This window comes from Gavialis gangeticus, unplaced genomic scaffold (assembly GCF_001723915.1).
Source record: "Gavialis gangeticus isolate Ggan-Ray unplaced genomic scaffold, GavGan_comp1, whole genome shotgun sequence".
Classification (NCBI taxonomy): domain Eukaryota; kingdom Metazoa; phylum Chordata; order Crocodylia; family Gavialidae; genus Gavialis; species Gavialis gangeticus.
In genome coordinates, this window is record NW_017729024.1 from 40599728 (window position 1) to 40622200 (window position 22473).

Here is a 22473-nt window from a genome sequence, read left to right on the forward strand (position 1 = left end):
CCCTGATGTATTGGTTAGTGATCAGTCTGACTGTAGCTTGTTGGGAGAGAGACAATCCTGAGAGGTCATGGGAAAGGGTTTGAGTATATTTTCATGCAAGATCCTTGTAAGTATAACATTAGGGTGTGGCTCTCATCAGCTAAAACAGTGTGTCACCATTCGTGCAGAAAAGGAAAGAGGGAACTTTTGCAAATGATTCTGTTGTTCCAAATTTGGTTTTAGTATTGGTATCATGGTTAATTAGAAGTCTAAATAGAGGCTGTAGTTGTGCAATGCTGGAATTTGACATTCTTGATTTCTTTAATTTCCTAGTAAACAGCTTGTTTTTGTGACTAGGACACTAAGGGCTTTGTTCACTTGATGGTTTCTTGCCCTTTATGAACATAGAAGTATTCAAACAGAAAACAGCAACACAATAACTTAGTCCATTTTTGCTTTGAAACCATTCTCATTTACAAATCTGTGTACTGCAAATGTAAACCATTTCTTTGTACTATGAACATGTAGCATCTGATATCGTGTCCCTCCTGCAGTTGATAACAGTGCTCCTCACTGACTTAAGGGGCACATGGCTGAGCCCTCGGTTTCATATTTGGCCCTTGCTGGACCTGTGGGCCTTCCCTTTAAAATTAGTTTTTCCAAAAGTACACCTACAGAGCATGCTGAAGAGAACATGTGCCTTTATAATCTCTGTACACAGTCCTGCAGAGCACTTCAGTAGTTTCTACTGCTGTCAGTAGGTCCATGTGAAAACTCTTCTGGAGCCATGGGGTAGAATGGGCCTTTCCTGAGTGGCAGTGGGTGGTGACATCATACCAGGATGGTTGACTGTTAATGACATTTTGTAATTTTTTAAAGTCATTAAATCACTCTGTAGGTGGGAGCAAGTATTGCTGCACCTTGTAAAAAGTCTCTTCTGAGTTTCAGCCAGTGCTGGCATCAACATACTGTATGATACAGATGCCAGCAGTGGCTCTTATCTTCCCACCTCCCCATCTTCATGGACCCTTGCATAGACTCTGGAGGAAAAACATAATTTTTTGTGCCTACTCCTTCCTATTCCTAATAGCATACATATGCTGAGAAGCTTTTGTTGCTTCTTAATATCCTTTTTGGAGCTGAGCCAGGGTAGCTAGTGAAGGGCAGTAATTTGCTGTTTAGTTTTTCTAGGGATTATAGTATAATCGAAGGGGAAAGCATGGCAAGCAATCTCTCTGTTGGTGCTAGCAGATCCAAAATAGATATTTTGGATTTATTATGGTTGTGAAGCTGAAATGGGCTGAACCAAGTATTAGACTCTGTGGGTGCTGACAGACATGCAGCTCCCCAGTCAAACGCATGACACTTTACAGGAAGTGCTATAAATTAGACTGACACTCCCAATCCAACAGAGTTCACTGTTGGATTGTGGGGTATGTGAGCAGCAACCCTTTGAAACTGATCCAGGAAGAGAGGATGCATTTCAATAGCAACTGGCCCCCAGCCCCAACTGCCCTCCAAGCCCCCATTCTTTCTCAGGGAAGGCAGGAGAGTGGGATCGGTCTGAGGTTTTCCCAGCTATTCTGGTGTGTGTGAGGATGGGGTGGATGGGATCCCCCAGCCTGCATTCACTTCTCTCCCTTCCCCCCCCTCCCATTCTGAAGACAGCAGGTGGAGCAATGCTGGGCTGCATCAGCTGAGCCCTGCTTCTGGCCACGCTGACAGACGTTAATTAGAACCCTGATGCATGCAATGAGGGTTCAGATTATTGCACTATCAGGCATTTTTAAAGCGTTCTGCAGCCATGTGCTTCTGTCAGTGCACAGGAGTAGAGCACTTTCAGTGGTCAGTTACGCACAGACTATCACATCTGTCAGCGCTCTATGTGGCATTCCCAGTGTACCTGAAGGAGGTTTTTCTTCTTTGTTTTGTTTTTTATTTTTTCCTGTGATATTATAAAACATCACCATCTTCCTGGATTATTCCTGGTATTTTGCTCAGATTCCCATCTGCTCCCTCATAGGACAAAATGAACATGCATGCCTCCTTCAAATATGTGGGTTGAGTGAAGCTCATAGCAAGTTATACCCCAGGGAATTATGCACAGGAAAATTCAATATTATGCACAAAAACCCTCAAAATTATGCTAAATTAATTACATTTATTTTTCAAATTAAACTAAATATAACACTATTTGAACCTACTTTAGATATTCATTCAGATATTTGTGTGCGTGGGGTGTGGTTGGATGGCGAGTATCAGGTGTGTGGGGGGTTGTCAAGGTGTGGGGGGCATGGGTGTCTGTGGGAGGTTTCTAGGCGGGTGTGGGTATGGAAGTGTGCAGGGTTTGTGGGGGAGTGTGTGGGATTTGTGGGTGGGTGTGGGCTTCCCTGCCACATGCCCCCTGCTGCACACAGCCCCTGCTGCCAGCAGGCCTTCAGGGTGCTCCTGGCCACATCAGACAGAGTACCTGGCGACACACAGCTCCAACAAATCCTGGGGGCCGCATGTGGTGGCATGGAGCCAGTCCAGTTCAGTCTGCTGGCGAGTGCGTTTGGGCCAAACCAGGCTGGCTCTGTGCCAGCACATGGGGCTTATGGCTGTGCACCACCAGGGGCTCTGCCTCCTCAGCCAGGAGCACCCTGAGGGCCCACCACCAGTGGCTGCCGCCACTGGCAGGAGCTGGGCACAATGGGGTGGGGGGCATGGTGGGGGTGCCCACCCCCACCCACAAACCCCACACACACACCCATCCGCCTTTCCTTGAAGCAGGAGTTTCCCTTTCCAGTCACCAGCTAAACCCCAGGGAATTGCATGAGATTTTATCCAATTATGCGCAGTCATATGTTTTATGTGGAAAATTACACATGCACAAAAATGTGTAATTTCTGGATGTGTAGCATGTCATTCCTGATGTTTTGCCTACCCCTTGTGTGATTCACCCAGCAACAGAAACTGTGTTCTCTAAAGAACAAAGCTTTTAACCAGAGCACCACAACAGTAATGCCAGACCCTAGCTTCCCCTGATGAGCTGTTCTTCTGGAGAGCAGGGCTTCAGAGAAATTTTCACAAAAATGATTTTGTCCCTTTAGAAACACTGAAACTCTTGATCTCCTCACAAACTCAGAAAGCTGTTAGGTTTCTTTCTTTCTTTTCTTGCTTTATTTGAAATAGAATGTGAACAGGGAAGCAAAAAATGAAACTTGAGTTGAGTTATATGCTGAGTGTATTTACCACACAGATGTGGAAAGGGGAGGAGAAGACAATCAAAGAAATGAAATAAAGATTGATTAACTTATTCTTTAAAAGTGGGGAGGGGATTAGAGACGAGGAGGTCTTGTCTGTGGAGTTATTTTGGCACTTCCCAAAAAATCTCTAAGAATGCATCCTTTTGTGACATCACAAATACCATTGGCTGTGCTGTGACTTCTGGGGTTAGAGGAATTGTCTTCTAGAATATCTCCAGCAAACTAGAAAGCGTTAGAATAATTTGACAGAGAAGAAGAAAGGATTTGTTAATAGTTGCAAATTAGTTCTATGTTAAATACCACTCCCAGCCTGATGCATGGGCAGTCAAACTGGTCTAGACTCAGTTTCCATTTCTGCTCTATGCTGCTGCTTTAAAGGAGAAGTCTTTTCTGCCATCAGTTTTTGAGTTAATTCTTTCATTTAGCACCAAGTGAAGTAATGGCTCTTGATGCATTGGCCATATACTGATAAGCGGTTAATACTCTGTAGTTGCTTTTTCAAAGGGGATTGCAAAGCCACAGCAAATGGAGTTAAACCCAGGTTTCTGGACTGAATAGCTCCACTAACTAGCCTTGGGGGGTAGGGGATTAAGTAAAAGAATAAGCTTTAATATATTTAAGAAATCATTTTTCTCTCTCTCTTTTCTCTCTCTCTTGTGTGTGTAGTGTGTGTGTGTCTAGTCTCTTTGTGCAGCTGTTATATCTTTTCATTCCCAGTTGGGGCTCAAGACCATAGTACCACAGACCAGAGTCAGCAGTTCCTGCACTCCCTCCTCTCCATTAGAAGAGGTAGTCAGTAAATTGATTTTCTGCATGTCGTTAGGCTTCAACTTTCTTATACCCCCTTTTCCTGTAACAGGTGCTACTAGTCAAGAATGTTCCCACAACCCTTTGCATTTCAGTTAAAATAGCTTTCTAGAATAAAGACTAAAGAGTTTATTCTGCCACCAAACTTGAGAGGAGGTAGGCTCTAATTTATTTTAATAGCAGTTACATATAAGTTTTCATTGTATTGTTGGAATAAGAGGGGCCAAAATCTCCTTTGGGCCACTGAGATTTTTCAGTGATTTAGACTGAGATTTGGCTTTAGACTGCCTGATGCCTAGCGCTGTGTTACACGTGTTCAGATGACCTGGGAGAATTCTTCTTCTTACCAGACCGATCAGGGTCAGCTGGTGACTCCTTGCAGCACAATGTGGGATTTTAAAGGAGGTGGGGGGGGTTGTTCTGCTTCTTGCTCAGCTGAAGTAGTAGAGTCCATCCCAAGCAACACAATCTCAGGGGCAGGGGCAAAACGCCCTGGGATGCTGAAAGACTGTGCTGCGATTTCTCTCAGCAGGGTAAATTGTATAGATATTTGCTGTCCCAGGAGAAACTCCTGGGAGGGATTTAACCCTGGTTGTTCCCAGGTTATTTTCCTCTTGGAATGGTCATTTTTGCTTTGGGAGAGAAATCCTGAACATCTGTACACTTGTGGTTTTTTCTCCTGGGAAAGCAGCCACTGAATGTTTGTATGTGGCCAGAAGTTTGTTAGAACCCTTAAGGATGGATCATTCTGTTGCTTCTTGAAAACCATTATCTGAGAGATTATTTGGTGAGGAAAAAAATAGCCTGCTCTTTAAAGTGCCAGAGAAGGGCTTTAATGATTTCCAAACAGAATATCCTGTCTGAGTCTTGCAACAATTTGTCTCGAGTCAGATTGCTGTTGCACAACCTCTTGATCATCCCCTAAAAGCCCCATCGAATCTTGACTGAAGCTAATATATTTTGCCTGGTTCATAAGCATTTGGATTTCTGTTTTAGAAACCATTTCCTGTTTATTTTGATTCCCTGTTGTAAATTCCTGTAAGAAAAAAAAAATACAACAAAATAAGTCTGTATCTGTGCATATCTCTCTCTTCTTGGAATACAGACTAGTTTACTCCAGCTTCTCTAAGGAAATATCTCAGTTAACTTTAATTGTTGTTATCACCAGGGTCAGTGGAAGTTGATAAAAACCTATGCCTTTGCGTGCACAGACTGAATGTAGCCCTGCTTGTTTCTCTCCATGTCTCTGCTGTTCACTGGTGATAACAATGTGTGTCCATTTAGAAATGGCTTCTCTGTTTCAGTGATAATGATGTTATCAGACCCAGAATCGTTTTCTGGATGTCTGACTCCTGCAAACATTTCTAACACCAATGCCAAACAGGACTTAGAACAGACAGACATTTAAATAGGGGTGAACTGGCAAGGAGAGATCTGCAGAACCAGTTGCAGGACTGCTAGGAGTGGGGTAGGGAAGAGGTAGAAAATGGATAGGACCATCAAAAGAAGCAGGCAAAACACTATGTACTTTATAATGCCACAAAAGTTTTTTTTTCATTAATATAAAGGGTAAATTTAGCTTCAGCAAACATTTAAGAGGTGGCAAATGCAGGCTCAGAGTGAATATTTTGGCAATGAACCATTCATAGCTTCACTCTGTGGAAGCACTAATGTGGCAAGTAGCTTAAAAACTTTTACCAGATGTAGTGTGTATAAAATCAGGCTCTTCTAGACCCCACCCCCCTTGTCTACCTCGTGTTTCTAATGAACTCATCCCTATTGTATCTGAGTTCAGAATTTTCTCAAGTAGGAAGCAGGAAACTGAGTACCAGTTTGTGGCTTTGCCTGCTCATTATTGTACTTGGGAGGGTGGAGTTTGCCTCCCTCTAATCCCAGAGACGCAGAATGGGCAGATCTGTGACACCCATTGACTTTCTCTGCTTCTGCACAACAACCTGACAGCCTCCTAAAGAAGATAAATGGCTTCTAGCTGACTTCCCTAATAGTTGGGCAGTAGCAGCTGTAGAGAGGAGAGGTAATGTTTTATCTGTCTCATCTATTTTGATTCTAAGGAAACCACCACTATGGTGTATAGGCTCCAGATACCTGCATTAAGAGCCTGTAGAGGTTAACACAGCTCTGCTGCACATTAACTCCCAGTTTTTCCATTGAGAAGACACCACTTGCCAGGATTAGAAAGAAAGCAGTGACATTGCAGCAATAAACTACAAAGAAGTTGTTTACTAGTCTTTTTTCTCTAAGAGCGCATGGCTGCATGTCTGTACATGGAAGATTGTTAGAGGAGGATGCCGTACAAATGGAAAAATGAAGTTCTCGAATCTGCTCTCCACATTTATTCTCAATAAGTTTGGTGCCACACAGTGGAGATGATTCAGAATGCAGATGGGCCTGAAAAGGTCAGTAAAAGTGTGTAAGCCCTTTGACTGGCCCATTCACTCCTGACCTGAAAAAGAGCATTTTGTAATTGACAGTTTGTCTAACATTTCTCTCAACTATACAGTTGGTTTAATAAGAGATATCACAAGCGCCCCCTGCCAAAAAAAAATCTTACATTCGTCCATCAATACTTTTGTCTGGAAAAGCAGATTTTGTAAATTCTGATCACTTTTTGCTAGTGAAATTCAAAGTCAGCTGAACACCTCTGTACTTCAGATACCTTCTGATTTTCCCCACAAGTAACTGGTGCTGTATGATGGTTTTAAGGTAAAAGTTCAAGTTGCTTTCCCTTCAAATCCTAAAGGTTTCTTCCAGTAAGCGATATGGAGCAAAGGGCATTATTCTAATATTATAAAAGCTGTAGTCTGTCTGTCTGTCCTTACCACTTTATTCGCACTCTGATTGGCTGATGGAAACAACCATTCAGAGTGTGAATGCAGCATTTGGACAGGAGGTGGTGGAGCACCACCATGGTGGGGACCCAGGGGACGGAGCAGGGCCTCCCTGCCCACCAGAGGCGGCGGCAGCAGACTGGACAGAAAAGGGGACGGGGGTGGGGCAAGACCAGCTCTGCTGGCCTCACCCTGCCCCCTTCCTCCTTGGAGGCAGAGGTGGAGACGGAGGCAGCGGTGTGCGGGGGTTGGGATGCTGCGAGCGGGGGGTTAGGGTTAGGGGTAGAATCGTGCACTACAGTGAGGTCCTCCTTCATACAGGTCTCATCAAGGAGTCTGCAAATGAGCAGCTGCTTCATGGTTCATTGTTCACCACACTCGCATGTATTTGTGTCATTTAGAGCAGCTCCATTTGATCATGTTTGTTTTTTGATCTTACACTTTGCTTGCTCGGGCAGTTCAGGCATTGCCATGTTGACCGATCTGTATCAGCCCCTCTGGGAAGGTCCTTCTGGGGTTCCAGGTCCATTTCAGAGCATCTGATAGATAATGTTTCCTTCCATAACTTCAGCCATGCCCTGTCAGCCATCTTGCCCAAGGGCACAACACTGGTCACAGAACTCTTTCATGCTTTAAGTCATTTAGTGCCTTCTGTGTGACCACAGAATGGATGTCTGGGGTCTTCCATCTGCCGTGATCTTTATTTTTCGCTTGCTTCCTTTTTTCTGATATCAGGTGATACAATTGCAGCCAGTAAGTACAGGTTATCGTTTAGGTACCATGAGATCCTTTAAAAGGTGCAGCAAAATATTAGCAGTTAGGTGTGTAACACCTGCACATAATTCACAAGACAAACTCAGAAATTTCAAATAGGAATCAAATTCATTTCTGCCCTGTTGTGGTCTTTCTGAATTATCTGCATAGTCACAAAATGAATGAAAGCTAAGAGCTAGCATGTTCTGAGGGGGGGCCTGGAGTCTAACAAAGTTGAGAACCACTTATCTGCAGGTACATCTGAACTATCCTCATCTGGCACTAAAGGGCACCATATTGAGATGCAGCCTGCCCATCCAGATGCCCCTAGCTTTTGACCCAGAAGTATTGTGCTCACCTTAATGCTGTGCTGGGTACATGCCAATAAGTTCTGCCTTTTGGGAGAGCTTGCTGCTGCGTGCCCAGCCCGCATTAACCTGGCGACACTTTTTCTGGTTTGGGAGGTCATTCATGTGGTTCATATCAGGATGGCAATCCTTGGGTTGTCCAAGTGCTACGTGGAATCTGCATGAATACCTCTTGCTTCAACACTTCTGTTCCCCACAGCTCCCAGTGCTGACCTGTCCTTTGTAGATGCTTTCCACAAAACAGGAAGGGAAGCAATCCAGATTCATGTGATAGCAGGCTGTGTTCACTTGCAGTTAGTTCCATGCAGGTTCCAAGGAAGATCTGAAGGGCCCCTGCTAATTTTATGGAGCTCCCATTTTTGGACAGTGAAACTTGCTGATATGAAAGGAAACAAATATTAGATGCTTAAAATATGTTTTCAAAAAAAGAACAAACAAAAGCCATAAGTACAAGGCTGGGGTTGCTGCAGTTGCCATCCTGACCTGGACAGACAGTTGCCTGTGTAGCAAGTTCGCTGTTGTTCCAATTTTATTAAGTGAATCAATATATGATGTGAAATAGTCTACTGCTTATTCACAGATTATTTGCAACAGGCAGTGAAAATGTCTATGTGCTTGAGCCCTGACCCACAGCTCTTCATATTTTGTGAATCTTAATTGTTGGCCTCCTTGCTTAAACTGCTAGGTATGATATGATTGCTTGGTAAAACTGCTTCAGCACTTCCTGGATGCTTCCTTGTTGGAGCAGTCAGTAAGCACCACGAGACACAGACCTACAATTGAGACTCCCCAGCTTGTTCCCAAACCCTAAGTCCTCCATTTTCCCAACATGGCTGATAATTTCATTGGTTGTAGTTGATGTGGTAGATTTAAATTTCAGGAATTTTATTTAATTCTGTATACAATTAATCTGTATTTTTTAATATGTAACTGTGCTCTCTCCAGTATCCCTTGCCACATGACAACTTAAATGCCTTGTTCCATGTGTATAATCAAGAGTACCATTAAAATGTCCAGGCCTGAGAGGATAATGAATGAGCAGAGCTCCCTCTTTGGAATAACAAAAGCCCCCTGAACTCCATGAGTTAGTGTTAAAGGTGTTAGCTCAACCTTTCATGTATTACAGGGGGATTAACCGACATATAATCTGTGTATTTTGGCTCCCCACTAAAATGACCTGTCTTTGGGGATGGCATGAAGGTTTGAATGAAAGCTTTAAAAACTGAGACCCTAAGTGCACTCTGCACAGACACTGATGGTCCCATGGCAATTTGAATGAGTCCCTTTAATAAGTAATAGGCTCATCACTTTGCTTGTCTTCCCACTGTAGTCTGTTTTGTGTCAGTTGGAAACCACCTTCCACCTACCAGTCTTTTTTTGGTGTTATGTCCAGCCTGCTGTTGCAAGTGTGATCTACAGCTTACTCTTATGAGCAGTAGCTCCCCTCAGGTCAGTGTCCGTGCACAGCACAGCAGAGATGTCAGTGTCTTGACATCAGTGGGACTGTTCGTAATAGCATATACACTGCAGGGAAGGAACAGTTTGCAGAATGGTACTGTTGTATTGTATTGTAAAGCATTTAAAAAGGAAAGGTGCTCTGTAAAGTCAAAAATATTTTCATCCCAAACTACAGAATCAAGAGCTGGCTGTACACCTTCCATTCCAGATCCAAACTTCATAGCTTAAATACAGCCATATAATGGACTAAACCAAATTCCAGGTGGAAAATTGCAGTTGGGAAGGTTTCCAAATTGAATTTTGGATCCAAACTGCAATCAAGTCCAACTCTAGAGAAGATTTACCACTTTTAGGGGTGTGTAACTGCATTTCATAATTGGAACTTTTTCCTCTAGTCTTACATTCAGTGACAAAGACGGAATCCCATTTTTTACATTAACTTAAAAGTCCTTTTTGCTTCACAACCAGAGAGGATACTTGCAAGTAATTTATCTTTTTTATGGGGGATGAAGCAACATTTAGCAGGCACAGTTTTGGAATTAATACAGTATTAAAGTTGTCAGAAATGATAAAAGATTTTATGCTAATTGCCAATTATGTGCATTGTCCTTGAAGATGAGAGAGAATAGTGCAGATATGTGACATGCAAAGCCACATGGCAATGGCTGGCATGTGAGATGTGGAAATCATAAATGTGCAGGCACTATGTGCATATTGTAAAGCCAGTGACCTTTGATTTTTAATTCCCTCTTTTGTTTTACAGAAGGAGATGACAACCAGGATGTGTCACTAAAGAGCCACCCATTGAACATGAGAGAAATCCAATTTCCTCCTTCCTGCAGAGCTAGAGGATGTGATAGCCTTCGCAGACTGAACCTGCCTGTTAAATCCCACTAGCAGGAAAGTTGAGGACAGAAGGTTACTTTCACAGATGCTTCCCACCATTATCTATGCTCTTAACCCTAAAATGCTGCTAGAAACTCCCTATGAGTGACATGGATTACCAAGAGAGATCATTAACTTCATTTTTTTAATTGCTGAATTATTGAGGAGGAACTCTTCAGTCACAAACAATGATAGTCCATGTTCCTACTGTTCAAGCTTTACTGGAAATCAGGTTTCTAGGTTGACCTGTGCATTTTTAATTTGAACAAGAACATGATAATTAGTTAAAAATGTTTTTCTGTATGTACTTTGCTTTCCAGGTATGGCATAATATTAAGAAGAACCCCAGCAAGGTTTTGTAATTGAACTTTGTGTCTCTTCACACCACCCAAAACGTGTTGGTAAAGCTTCCCCAATACCAGATGCCTCGGCATCTGTAGGAATGAAACTGTTTTCTCCAGGAGATCGGGCAGAATGGAATTTTCCTGTGGTTTTTTTTGTTTGGGTTTTTTTGCTTCTTTTTTCATTTTGACTCTCAATGAGATAACAGCAGGGCAGATTCTCACCTCCATAGAAATCCAAGGTAACTTCAGTGGGCTCACTCTAGGGTTTAAAATCCCCTTCATTTTTCCCCTGCCCTATTTTTATTCCTCCCTACCCCCACCACTACCTCCCCCTCCACACATATGCACACACTTCTGTCTTTCAAGGTGAGGATGTCCCTCATATGGTGTAAATTTAAGATGATCATTGGTATGAAGGTTACATCAGGGCCACAGGGTATGACATTACTAGAAAAGTCCAGTATGTCATTTTCAGTGTACAGTCTGATTTTAAACCACTGATAACAACATCTCATTCACTTAGGTAACATGTGACTGCTGCCACAGGGCTCTTTCTGAATATTTGAAATAGTTTCTACTGAAGGAGGGTCTCCAGGGACAGAGTTGAACAAACGGAAAACAAGTAGTATAGTCCCATGTATTCTGTGCCTTCTAAGGAATTTTGCACAGCCCTTTTATTGTATAATAAAGATAATACTTTCCGGGACAGTTCTTGAACCTTTTCCCTGATATCCATCTATTCCCAATCCACCTGAATGATTTTAACAGTCTTTAATTCTGAGATCATATTGGAAATGAATTTCACAGTAATGGGGTACCAGCAATGAGTTGTGCTAAACTGAAATATAGCTGTCACTAAAGAACAGCAAGCATATGTGAGCTTACTGTATTTTCTGACATCCACCATGCCCCCAAAATAAAGCATGCACCTTGTATTTGACAGAAAGAATGTAGGGGGAAAAAAGATTTTTTTCCAGAGTCATGGCCAACGGCATGACATAAAGTTAAAAGTCTTCCCAGGTAATGTGGCTTCAGGACCTTCCAGATGTGGTACAGTTTCCTGCAGTGCCACACTTCCTGGATACTGTGGCTAGGGACAGACATTCAGAACACCTGAGCCTGAATTGATTCAATCTTTGCATGTTAGTCTAACTTGGCTAGGCTGAACTGGTTTGTAAACATCTCAGACATGCAGGCACATGTGTGCAGTGGCTCAGGCTAGAAGCTAGGGGGCATTAGAACAGCCCTCCCATCCCTTCCACAGCACTGAGTGATGGGGGGCATGGCCAGACCCTGGCAGGATGCTCTGATTAGTCCAGCAGGGAATTGATAACAGTGCTTATTACCCCTAACTCAGTGTTTATCACCCCATTAAGAAAACAACAGAGAAATATTACCAGCTACCTCTAGAGTCTGCTTGTTGATTCTACCTGTTGATTCAGCAAGGACCAGCATGTGGTCTGCTAGATAATACCCAGACACCTCCTCAGCAAGGCAGAGGGGAGGGAGGAATTCCTGCTTAGCAGGGAGTGGTGAGGGGAAAGGGGTGCAGCATGCAATCTGTGCTGGAGCTACAGCCTGGGAGCAGAGGGGAGGGGCCAGCTCTGCTGTGGACCAGAGAGCCCCGCCCAGCCCAGACAGCATGTCTGGAAGCTGGGGAGTCATATTTATTGTAAACCAGCAAGGGGTGTGGAGCAGATATTGCATAAATAGGTTTGACCCAAATCAGTTAAGTCTGATACTACATTCAACCAGGTTTATCGCGAACTGGGGTTTTTTGCCGTTTTCAAACTGGTTTATGTGCACTGAACATCTGTACTGTTATAGATTTAAACCAGTTTCTGATCGCTTAAACTGGTTTGTGTGTCATGGCTGTCCCTAGCCTGTTTGTTCCCAGGAGGACTTACTCTGTCCTGCAAGGTTAGGTCCCACACTCTTGAATAGGTTTATAGCTCTGAGAGGGGTAACATAGGACTCCACCCCTTCAGCTTGTTAGGCAGGCACAAGCAGCAGTCCTCTTGGTAGCTGCGTGGCATGTGTGGTGCTCCTTGCCCAGTGAAGATAGCAACTTCCCCACTTAAAACATGCACCTCAATTGTGGGGGGAAAAAGGTGTGTTCTGTAAGTAATAAAATACACGTATATACTTGTACATAGTGTCTTACTTGCTTAATTGAACAAGCATGCAGCAGAGGTGCAGAAGGCAATGATTTGCCTCCCTCCAGGGACGAAGGGCTTGATCTATGAAGCGTTCAGCATTGCTGGATTGGAAACTTTTTTGTAGCTTTAGAATTATGCAAATATGCAAATAGCATTAACCTTTGCCTTCAGGATAGTTTCAACTTGCAGGTTAATGTACAGGACTAACGTGCTCCTACCTCTTTCACTGCTCTTTGCAATCAAGTTTGCTCTTTGGAAAGCACACAATATCCTGAACATTCATTTGGTTGAGGGTTGCACAGTGCTTAATTAAGTAGTAGAACTCACTGCCACAAGGCAGAGGTGTCAAACATCTGGCCCACTGCTTCTGGCCAGAGGTCCTAGCAGCAAAGAAGTTAAAAATGCTACCACTAAACCCCATCACTTGTACTCAACCCTGCTGCTGCAGCACTGTATCAGTACAGCTAGTCCCTAGGGGGTGAAGGCTGACTGTGAATTTACTGGTGTTGAAAACTCCTGTTGACTAAAATTAGTGGTAGTTAGCAATGGGGGTTGAGCAGTAGTGCTGTGAACTTCTTGGCTGAGGGCCATGCCGATTCAGCACCTCTGGCAGCCATGGTGAGAACCCATGCAGATTAGATCCAGAGTTGGGTTGTCTAGTTCATGAGAAATTCCATGGTCCAGGACCAGCCCACCAACTCATTTGAGTTTGACACCTCTACCAAAAGGTATCAAATTAAGCCAATGCTTTAATGAGCTTGTTACAAAAGTGGGTGTTCATAAGGTTAGACAGAAGCTTAAACAGACACAGTATAGATGCAAAATACCTGGAGTTAAGGAAGAGCTTCTTCTATAGTCAGATGATTCCTTAATTGCCCAGTAGAGGGAATTTTTACATTTCTTAGAAGCTTCTGGTTCTGGCCTCTATGGCTAGGGACAGACATTCAAAAAGCCTGAGCCAGAACTGATTGAGTCTTTGCAAGTTAGTTTAACCGGACTCGGCTAAATCAGTTTGTAACTGAACAGGCATCCCAGACATGCAGGCACATGCCTGCAGTAGCTCAGGGTACAAGCCGGGGGGCACTAAAGCAGCCTTCCCTTCCTGTCAGAAGTGCTGAGCTGAGGAGGTGTGGCCAGGCCCAGCAGAATGCTCTGGTTATGGATTAGGGAGGGGTTGCCCCCACCACCAGCCCAACAGGGAATTGATAACACAGTGTTTATCACCCCTAACTCAGTGTTTATCACCCCATTAAGAAAAAAACAAGGAGACATTACCAGCTGCCTGCTGATTCTGCCTTTGTCCCACCTGTCACTGTATAGACTGTAGCAAGCTTGTGGTCTGCTAGCTAATACACAAACCGGTAAGGGGCAAGGCAGAGGGGAGGGGAGGGGGGAATTCCTGCTGAGTAGGGAGTGGTGACAAGGTTGTGGGGAGCTGCCTACAGTCTGTGCTGGAGCTGAAGTTAGGGATCAGAGGGGAGGGGCTAGCCCTGATGTGAAGCAGAGACCCCACCCAGCCCAGAGAGCAGGCCAGGATGCTGGAGGAGTCTGGTTTAACTTAAACCAGTAAGGGACAGACATTGCATAAACTGGTTTGACCCAGATCAGTTAAGTCTGATACTGCATTCTAGCAAGTTTATCTCAAACTGGTTTCAGTCATTTTCAAACTGGTTTATGTGCATTGAACATTTGTTCTGTTACAGGTTTAAATCAGTTTTTGATCACTTAAACCAGTTTGTGTAATGTCTGTCCCCAGCATATCAGAGAGAGTGTCTGTCTCATGTGGCAAGTTCTAGGCTCTTAAAATTCCCCATTTGTAAGGGTTAAGATAAGTAGCAATTCACAACCAGTAATTTCCACAGCTGTTAAGTATTGCAATAAAAGTGCAGTATAAGTCTGTTTTAAAGTAGATGGAATGTTTATGCAGAAGATCAAGCTATTGCTAGATAAAATCAAAGAGCCTAATATTTAATATACAAAATCATTTTTGTCCTAGGTTTCACTAAAGCCACTTACTCTATATACTGTTTGGGTCTAATGAACATTGTGCAATTCTAAAATGTGCAGGAATTAATTCCCAGTTATTTTGAATACTGTTTTTGTGTAACTTTATTATGATTGTAATAATTTCACTGTATTTGCAAAACTGTTCGGAGGGCAGGATGTGTGTGCAGACATGCATGCGTAGTTTTAAATTGTGTTTCAGTCCAGTTTTAATCATTTTTGAGCTCCCTAATGGGTTCTGTGTTACAGTGCACGAGATGGAGCAAAGGAGGAGCTATGTGTTGCAGTGAGAGAATTTCAAAGCATTAGAGCTAGCTCAGTCAAAATTCCCCTGGAATGGCATTCAGAGAGCCCATTCTAGAACAAAAGCAGCCACAGGTATTGAAAGACGTTATATATGCTTGCCTTTTGCATTGGCATTTATGGACATTGGATGGAGTCTTGTCCTTGACCCATTCTGCTTAGCCCTTAAGCCCTGATACTAACATTGTTTTTTCCTGGGAGCTGAGGAACATAAGGATAGGCATTGTGTATGGCCTCTGTGCACAGGCACATGAGGTAGGGAAAGGGTCCAAGTGTTTTCTTCCCTGTTGCATTCATGTGTCAAAAACAATCAGGCAATAACAGCATCTGTAACAAAGGCATCTCATATCTGCATAACCAAGTTTGTGATTACAGAGAGTCCATGCAGAATCCCCAGCCCCCAGAGCTTGCAGTCCTAGGCAATAATGACATGAATGCTCCTGCATTACTGCACTCTAAGTACCATTTGCAAGTGTTGGGCTTTGGCAGATTATTTCCCAACGAGTAAAATACTCCTATATCTTACTGCAGATAAGTGCAGTGGCCTTATACTAAATGGTGTAACATGACTCAGGGCTAGCTTATACTACAGTGTTTTGGAGACAAAACCTTGAATTCATCTATGCTCTGTGGTGGTAGGAATCTCCTCTGCTCCTGGCAGGAACATCCCGTCTGTCAAGTGGAAGAAAGGTTCTGCCAGCTGCTGCAGTGGAGCCACAAGAAGCTGTCAGAAGCACATGGACAGGTACAGGCTGTGGTGGCTGGGGACGGGTGGCTATTGTCTACCACCAGAACTTCTGCCAGCAGAGCCATGTCAGTGTAGACAAGGCCTCATTTCACACATCTGTGCTCCCAGAGCCAGGCTTCAACCCCTGCCCTCTGACAAGAAAAAGTACTGGGGTCAAATGACCCCAGCAACGCGTACATCTGGCCTCCTCTTAAAGACCCCCAAGGTAGGAGCCAGCACCACTTCTCTTGGAAGTTGGTTCCAGATCCTAGCCGCCCTGACAATGAAGTAGCATCTCCTGATGTCTAGTCTGAATCTACCCTTTGCCAGCTTGTGACCGTTATTTCTAGCCACTCCTGGGAGTGCTCGGGGGAACAGGGACTTCCCCAATGAGTCCAGTAGCAAGCTCCAGTAGCTTGTTTTTTGTTCCTTCCATTCCTTCTGTGAAGAAAGAAGCAGAGTGTGGGATGGAGGTGCCTTTAAGGATTGCAAAATAGATTCTGATATGCATAAAATAGGAATATTGAGGCTGCCAACTCAGTTCTTCAGGAAGAGGATTATAGCAGGGGATGCACAGCATCAGCAAGCTGTCAGCAGGGGGTCAGTGCATGCATTGGAAGACCTTGAGAGATTCAAACTAAGTTTCTCCTACCAGTTCTGACAGCAAAAATAAACCAGGAACAGCCCCTATATCAGTAATAATAGGCTTCTGGTGTTGCTCATTTCATCTTGAAGTCATCAAATCTGAACTTCTATTTTCTCTTTATAAAAGAGAGGGAGGTAATGCTGTTGAGGAGGGAGCCAAACAATGTTGAAGCTTTCAAAGGGGATAATTTTTATTTTCCATTTAACAGATTTTTGCTTTTTTAATGGCTATATTATAATAATGTCTTACAACAGAATATTCTCCCAGGTCAAATGATGAATTACTCTTTCGAGCTTTTGTGCGTAGTTTATCCCCCTCAAAAATAGAATGAGAGGGGGGGTTGGTTTGTTTTTCCTAATTTTAGAGGAAATGGTTGTTTTGAACAAAATACAAAGGTTTGAGCCCCCTTTTCTCTTCCATGTATCAGCACTGTTCATTAGTTTTCCATGATGTTAGAAAATGTGTTTTTAGACTATTTTAGTTCTGTTTGTGATTTAAAGAAGAGTTCAGTTGAATGAAAAGAGAGACTGTCACTAATTACTAAAGTCATAAAACAAAAGCGGGATAAAATGAATGACTACTTGGGAAATCAGTCCTAGATTATGGACCTAAAGAATTCAGATATTACAAATAAAAGATACATAACCTTCCTTAAGTGTCCTGAAATTGTTTTTTACATCTAACTTTTCTTGGTAAGAAATGTTCACATCCTTTCCTTACTGCTGGATAAGGATATCTATCAGAACCTGGAGGTGAGAGATAGAGGAGACCAATCAGCCCCTTGAGTCAGTCCCAGTGCAAAGGCTATGCATAATTTTCTAAGAATCAGTACAAGACTAGGCACAATGGATAGGATACCTCTGCCTATAAAAGCAATGCCCAACCTCTTACTGAATTTCCATGTGGGCAACCCTTCCTTCTCAAAGTAGCCTATCCTGCTTCTAATGAAAGTAAAAGTGATGCAGGGGCTATTCTGTCACTGCCTACCCAGTAGAGGAGATAGCATGCTACTGTGCTTCACCTGGATCAGCCCATAAGGGAGCTTGAAACTTTTAAGGTATGAGCAGACATTGCCAAATGAAATGACTGGGCTGTGACAGGAGGTCCCCATTCCCCCCATCCTTCAGGTGATCTCCTTCATTGCCTGTTTCCACATCAGGCAGGGGCCTAATCCTATGGAAGAACAAAGAACATGTTCCCTGCTCACAGAGATGCACCTTGGAGATTCTCCAGGGCACATCTCTGTATATGGGGAAAGTCAGGGTTTCGTGCTTGCGGAAACAGGCTATCTTCAAGGTGCGTCTATAAGCAGAAAAAGCTAGGGTTCCCTGCTTGTAGAGACACACCTGGAGATTGCATGGGGTACATATCCAAGAGCGGAAAGATGGACAGGCAGGCCTGGTGCTTGAGGGGCCCAATCCTGCACAGGAATTACTAGGGCATGCAGAACTGGACCCCTCAAGCCCTAAAAGCACCTGCCCAGGATGACTGAAGAGTATAGACAGCTCCAGGTTGCCTGCACTCCACTGCCATAAAGCAAACAGACATCTGCCAGAATAAAGCAGCAGAAACTGTTACCGCTTTTTGTTGTGGCCACAAATTTTGGGCATTTGTGCTGCAACAAGAGGTATGGACATCTGTTTGTTTGGCTTTTGTGCTGCCATAAAAAGAGTTGTAGTCTGACCTCCTCCTCCCTCTCCATCACCTGCATCTCCCTGCTATTCTGGAAAGGACCTCTAGGTCTGGTTTCTACCAGAGCAGGAGTTGGCAACCCTGGAATAAAATTGAAGCAGGATTCAGTAATGCATAGAACTTGTATGGGCCTTCCACATCTGAGTGAATCTTCCTCTTAAGACCATCTCATGCTAGGGTCTCACCACCTGATGGGTACTTGCTATTAAAATGGTTGAATATTGTGTACAGTATGTGTGACGCCATTCTAACAGTTGGGAGTGGGGCTATTGGAATGCATGTTGCGTGCTGAAGAATAAATCTTTCTTATCTACCTGGTCAGCACATTTCTGAAATGTGCTAAGAACTTGATCCTTATGAGTAATTCAATACAAGTAACTTCATATTTGTACTCGAATAACAGCTACAGAATAGGATCTATATATTCTACTGCTATGTGAATGACCATAGTATTTTAAACTAATCATCTCCTTTGGTTACCTTATATGGCCTTTGGTAGAAAATATGATTGGGTCTGAAGAAACAAATGATATTTATTAGTTGGTTAAATCTTCTTACATAAATATCATATTGTTCTGACAAAATCCTAACCAATGAATGAATTGTTCTTATTCTTCACAATCCATGATAAATCAGACCAAAGTTCTAAGCCTTGTAATAACAGAGGATAGACAAGCAAAGCTCGTCTTCTTAATAAGCAGCTTGCTCTAAAAAGAGATTATCCTTCTACAAGGTACAAGCATGGGGTTTTAGGGCATCAAAATCTTACCAGTGCAGAAGCTAATAATATTTCTGGCAACAAATGTAAAGTGTTTGTCACCCTGTTTGGACTTTGGAAGACACCATTTAATCAGGCTGTTTCTTGATTGCACTGAACTAATAAGTCAGGCTGGGAAAACCGGCATTTCTCTGGAAAGTTTAATGATAAATTATCTGATTTGTCATTATCTGATTTGTCACACCCCCTAACGATATTGGAAGAAGTGTAGTCAAGAAGATAGGTTGCTGATTTAAGAGCTATAAGAGCCCCAAGTTCTCTTTTTAGTCCTACCACTTCACCAATATGCATGACTATGGACAAGTCATGACACCAGCCTGCCTTGATTCTATAATAGGCCTTGATTCTGATTGCACTTGAGCAAGTGCTGAATCTTTCTTATTTGGCCAGTCCTTGGCGAGTAATGTTCGTCATGTGCATATATATCCAAGGTTGGTTTGCGGCCGTGCACCTCTTTGAAAACTTAACAGCAAAGAAAGGGGGGAAAGTTCCATCACAAGGGCAGGGTAAAAACTCAAAACTCAAGGTTTTTCACGTGTGTGTATTGAATCCCACTTCCACCAGGACCTACTCCCACTGAAGTCAATGGGAAGAGTCCCTGTGATATCAAGAATACAGCTGAGCACTTTGGCTGCAGCACATTTATTGCATGTTGAGACAAAATTTAGTCTATGGCAGGTCTGATTTTGCATTGTTCAACTCATCTCCAACAATTGCACCTATAATAGAGACATCTGAACAATTAGAGCAGTTACGAAAGAAGGCTGGGATATTCCAGAGACTTGGTTGCCCAAATACCACAGGCTCCTGAGCTACTATGGGCAGAGGGGTAAGTACACTGCACTAGGAGAACACCACATTTACAAGGCCAGAAATTGCAGCGGATTCCAAAGTATCTCATGCTGAGAACCTTTCACGTGCACTCTCCTCTCATTAAGGTACTGATACCCTGCTTTGCTTTCTGCCTGACTTGAGCTTACCTCTATCTGCTCATTAAGGTATTGGTTTTGTATAGCCAAGATCATGTAAAAACCTGTTCCACAGCTCACAGGGATTCTTCGCATCTGATTTGATTAACCTTTCTTCAGTCAATGCTGAAATGGAGCTAACAGCAATTAAAGAAAAAAATGACCTGCATGTAACAGGATTCAATTCTAATCTGCCTCCCCATATTAAACTGATTAATGGTGCATTCCTTCAGATTGAAAATGGTATGAGAACATGCTGGTGATTAACAGCGACAAGACAAAATATAGTAGTACAGGGGATGTAGTATGGATTAATTATCCAAGATGTGATAGAACTGCTTATATTAAACTTACATTGAGAAGAAAGTAATTTGAAGAATCCTAACTTCCTTCTCCAAAAGAACCCTTTGATATTTCAGTGTCTACAATTTGTGAGGTGAACATGTACAGTGACATAATACATTGTATATTATGTCATACACTGCTATTACAGACTTTCTGCACCATTTCCATGAGAAGTTTCTATGTCCTTCTTAAATTTGCATGAGAAAATTACATACATGTGTTTTGCAAGGCTTTATTTAGCGTTTTTTTCTTTCTTTGGATTTGATGATCAGAAAAATAATGCCCTAGTATAGAAGCTCTGAGCTCTCCATCAGGTAATTAGACTTACACCCAGCTGCATTAAAACTAATATACAAGTAAATAAGCTGCTCCAGCTAGCCGCCCTTAATGAATAGTGGGAGGTAGCCAGCCACCTGAGCTGACCACATGTATTTACTTTTTTCCTGTGACATCAAAGAAAGTTACTCTTACTCTTCTGCCTGGTAATTGGTTTAGGAATAGTGAGTCCTACATCTGTGTAGGGGACTGGAGTAGATAACTTATGAGATCCCATCCTAGGACTCTGAAAGTCATTTTTTTAAATTTTCAAAGAATTAACAAATAAAAGAAAAAAGGATCAATTATACTGTCACTATAGCAAGAATGTAAAGGCCAAACCAGTGAAGCACACTTGTTTCTGGAGGATTCCTGGAACTGATCATACAAGTTCCTCACCCCTCTTAGCAGGTCTCTTGAGACCTTATCATATGAAATTATTACCAAGTGACCTATAGTCCTTGTGGAGGAACAATCAGATAAGGAAGGGGGTGTTTTCCTTTGAATAAGTCCCCTGGGACCAGCCCACGAATCTAGAACAGAGATGTCAAACATATTTAGCTTTCTGGGCCAGATGAGAGTGGTGTAGGGCCAGTCTGCAGGCTGGATTGGGTCTACAAATCATCCCTGAATGTTGGATTCAGTGTGCATCCTGGAGAGCAGGTGCCCCATTTTATCCAAAATCCCCACCCAGCTTGCAGCTTCTGCTTTAGTTGGCTTATATTCACTAAATGTAAAGTAGTGATTACAAATCCATTCCACCTTAGTCTCTTTAGTTGTGTGCTATCATAGCTAGAAAGAGGTGCAGGCCACAATAGCATGTATTCAATTCACACATCTTTCTTTTTTTTACTTTAGATTTCTCTAGACAGAGAAGTATATCAACTGTATTTTGGTACCTCTAAATATATGCATCTGGTTACAGCAGATGTTAGTTGTAGAAGAGAAGAGATCCACTTTAGGGTTTCAGCTCTATTCTAACTTTCTTTTTGAGACCAATGAAATTGTCTCATCATTATAAAAACTTTTGTGTACAGATTGTGGTCCTCATTGCCATGGCCTCATTTGGCCTTTGCTTCATTCTGACGGGGCTCTCCTTTGAGATTCAATTAGTGGTGCATCCTCAGAGATTCTTGCATTGGGGCTGCTGCCTTCACCTCATTTCATATCAACACACTGTACATTTGTCGCACTCAAAGAGGTGACCTCTGAATTTGGCCCACAGGAGAAAAAGTAGCACAATCTGTAAGATTCTTTGTCTATAGATCCTCTCCACACAGCACATCTCACCCTAGTGGAGAAGAGGCATGAGACAGCTAATCCAGGAATTCTGGCTTTTATTTCTGCAAACACAATAATTCATATTCTTTTAAGCATATCTCTGAAATGATACTGAAAGACTGAACTCAGTTGAGTGGTTCCCATCACGCTGTCCAAATCCTTGACTAAGGAAGGAATGGCAGAGCTCAGGTAAGGGCACTTGGTGAAATAATGAGTGCGAGTGAGTTTGGAAAAAAAGTTACAAACCTTTTAACCTTGATTCTCTGTCTTGCTTCTTTCATCAGCCTCTACAATTCTGCAAACGGGTTTTGAAACTGCTTTTCAGATTTGGTAGAGTTTTATACTTTAGAATCAAGCCTTTATTTTTTCCTCTGCGGCAAATATGTAGTATGGATTGTACGGACCATCTCCCCTTTTCTGGGCCTTAAGTTAGTGATAACAGATTTCTTTTTAGATATTTTTCATCTAAGAAATGATACAACTGATGCCAATGTTTATGGGGGAAATGAAGGATGAAAAAAGGAACAGTATAAAGTGTTACTGCTGAACAGTCACAGTCATCAC

General features: G+C 42.7%; 1 protein-coding gene across 2 annotated transcripts in view; it reads left to right on the plus strand.

The window, feature by feature from the left end:
• The window catches only part of MOB3B (MOB kinase activator 3B), a 137735-nt gene extending 126327 nt beyond the window's left edge, over window positions 1-11408 (plus strand). Inside the window, exons 3-4 of one of the 2 annotated variants that reach the window (XR_002097289.1) lie at window positions 3894-4016; window positions 10226-11408. Coding sequence is in view for 1 of the 2 variants with exons in the window: in XM_019517032.1 (XP_019372577.1) it covers window positions 10226-10255 (30 nt within the window). In the remaining variant the exon portion in view is untranslated. The remainder of the gene's footprint in view (window positions 1-3893; window positions 4017-10225) is intronic. The other variant, XM_019517032.1, reaches the window with a different exon arrangement.
• Window positions 11409-22473: the final 11065 nt, after the last annotated feature.